This window comes from Xylocopa sonorina, chromosome 7 (genome assembly GCF_050948175.1).
Source record: "Xylocopa sonorina isolate GNS202 chromosome 7, iyXylSono1_principal, whole genome shotgun sequence".
Classification (NCBI taxonomy): domain Eukaryota; kingdom Metazoa; phylum Arthropoda; class Insecta; order Hymenoptera; family Apidae; genus Xylocopa; species Xylocopa sonorina.
Window position 1 is genome coordinate 9,748,666 of NC_135199.1, and position 2,884 is coordinate 9,751,549.

The 2,884-nt window shown below is 33.7% G+C and overlaps 1 protein-coding gene across 1 annotated transcript; it reads right to left on the bottom strand.

Annotated features, from left to right (window-relative positions):
• Positions 1–419: 419 nt before the first annotated feature.
• LOC143425564 (protein ST7 homolog) lies at positions 420–2,607 on the bottom strand. Its single transcript, XM_076898464.1, has 2 exons — positions 1,855–2,607; positions 420–1,785 (listed from the first exon to the last, which is right to left on the bottom strand). The coding sequence occupies exons 1-2, from the start codon at positions 2,276–2,278 to the stop codon at positions 662–664; spliced, it is 1,548 nt and encodes a 515-aa protein (XP_076754579.1). The 5' UTR covers positions 2,279–2,607; the 3' UTR covers positions 420–661.
• Between the last annotated feature and the right edge of the window lie 277 nt (positions 2,608–2,884).

The following is a 2,884-nucleotide window of genomic DNA, read 5'->3' on the forward strand; positions in this document are numbered from 1 at the left end:
CTTTCTTCTGTCGTAACCGTCTCGTGATAGAAAGGCGGATCAGAGATTAAGAATAATTGATATTGTATAATGCTCAATATACTTCGCATTTTAATAACGTACTTTTGCGTAATAACATTGTGCTAGTTTTTGTTGAATATTCAGTGCAATTCTCCTGTTCACTATGAGCAATTGTAAATGTTATTAAGATTTTTCATTGATTTCATATAAAATAAATTCAACATTTTCTGTACAATACGACATTAATATCTCTGATTTGCCTTGTTCTTTCGCCACCAATTCTATGAGCTACTGATAATATCAATTATTAAAATAAATATGAAATCTAATCAAATCTATTGTTGATTGATGTACGTCCAAATATCCTAGATTAGATAAAGTACAATTTAAGAACGAAATGCCAACGAAGAAATACGGGATTAATTCAAAAGATATTCAAATTTTTTTTTATTCATTGTACATTGATAGCTACACGACGTTTCCAACTAACAAAGTTAAGTAAATAATTGATTCTATAAATACATAGATATTAGGATATCAGTCGTAAGAAATTCGGGAAGTTACGAATGTACACATATGGTTGATGTATATGACAACGAAAGCATAAGTATCATAAATATCACAATAATGTCATGATTGCAGAGATCAAAACACAAATGTCTTATATTCTAGAGAGCTGTTGTAATAAATTAGAAGGTAAAATTGCTTCCAGTTTGTCTAAAATATAATAAAACGGATGCGAAAACCAGGCAAGCATTGATCGTGCGACTACACCCATAGTATCAGGATACTGATACGTTAAAAGTGCCAAGAGCGCTGTAAACGAACATAGACCAGCTGTAAACAATATGAAAAACGGCAACTCTTTTTTTGGATAAACGCTTACATCGTGAAACGAGGGTAACAGTTCGCGATCTGCGCATTCTGTGCAAGTTGGATATGGATAAAATAAATGACCCCTTTCCAAAGGATAGGGTAACATCCTAAATGTACCTTCCCAAGTACAATGTAATAAATTAAGGGCTCCTTCGACTTGTTTCCAATGAGCGAGATGGAAGAACGCATAAGCAATTGCTTCTGAATCTCCCCTCTTTAGTACATGTTCCGGAGGCAAAATTAGTGGTTTCATTTCTAATAAATATTTTGGTACATGAGGATTGAATTCAACAGCCCTATGAATAGCTTCAACTGCTATCATTTCAGGTGTAGTTAAACCCCTTTTGCTAGCAATGTCCGTGGAAAATTTGTCAGCAACTACTCGCGCTTTTAATAATGCAGCTGTATAGCAAATAGTTGCTGATTTTGGTAGACTTATATCATCGTATTTTGCTAATACTGCTTGTACATCAGCATACGCTTGAGATTCTAATAGAACTTCGATTAAATTTTCATGAATGTTCAATACATTCATAATTGGCGGGACTTCTTTCGTCAAGTCTCTAAACATTTTTATCGCCTCTTTCAATTTTCCTAATTTCCTTGCACACATAGCTAACCTTCGTTTAACATATATTAACACATTCGTATCCCTTCTATGTATAGCCTCTGCAATGGTTCCCTGATGTTGTGTACTTTGAGACTTTCTATAATTATTTTCAGCTACTTTTAAAGCTTGCTTTAAAATTTTTTCAGCTTCTACAATAGTAGTAGCTTCCTCTTCAGCAAGCAAAATATATGCCGGGGCACAATCAGGGTTACGTTCAAGAGCACTATGCGCAGCTTTTATTCGCACTACCGGATTACGTTCCCTCCAAGCTGTTTGCATAATCTCATATTCAGCCTTACCTATCGAGAGTGAATAACATCATTACTACAGTTTTCGCAGCATTCCAGTACCGCTCCTACAACATTTACCTGTATCACCTTCGCAAGTGAAGAACGTTTGATGATCTTGAGCAGATAAATTCATATCGTAATACGTTAACGGTTCTTTATTTGTGGTCCAATAAAATCTCTGATATTCTGCCCCTCTAAATAAATTTATTGGATTACGCCAAACTTTACATTCTGGAACATTTTGTTGATTCGAATTTGAACCATTTAAACTTGAATTACTACCATCTGATCCGTTGTCACCACCACCGATCCACGGTGAAATGTGATTTATGGATACTTGTTCGATAAAAGATGTGCCGTATTTTCGAAAATACCACCATTCGAAAATCAGAATCAATCCAGAAATCAATGACGATGTTCCAGTTAGAGCGACGTAAAATTTTGGGGTTAAGGTGCTCAAAAACATTGTAGAGTCCCACATGCTTGTAAATAATAGGGCCATTTATAATATAACACTGAAGAAAATATTATTCCTCCGATTGTTTCTGTTTAGACTATTTTAATACTGTTACACGAACAGTTCTAATTAATAAACATGGTAACGTTATCAACGTTTTTACTGTGTTCTTACATCACTCGGAAACTGTTATTGGTCTTATTATATCTTAAATAATACAACTAAAAGAAACTTCACGGATAATCTCAACATTTGCACGTGTTTCCTTCAAATATAAAATAATACATAACCACTACCATTCTATGCCTGGTAAATATGGTAGCATTTATTTTGCCTGAAGTTGCCGAAATTAGGAACCCATATTGCAACGATACTCTTCGAGATTCCTGCCGCTCATTATGTGTTGTGCTCAAAATGTTTTAAATTATTATATATATATATCTCTCGACAGAAATTCAATATCATAGAACCAAATGATATAATATTTTGTTATCCACTTATAAAGTACCACGACGTTAACAGTATTATTATTGGCTTTTACTACATGAACATAGTTATTTGACTGAACAGCTGCTTGTACAATGTTTCATATGCTTTAATCAAATTAATTTCAAATAAAACAAGAGAAAGAAACACTTGTACTTTTAATTT

Coding starts and splice junctions, on each gene's coding strand:
- LOC143425564 (XM_076898464.1), bottom strand. CDS start 2,278: ATGGCCCTATTATTTACAAGCATGTGGGACTCTACAATGTTTTTGAGC. Junction 1,786..1,854: donor CACTTGCGAAGGTGATACAG/GTAAATGTTGTA, acceptor CACTCTCGATAG/GTAAGGCTGAATATGAGATT.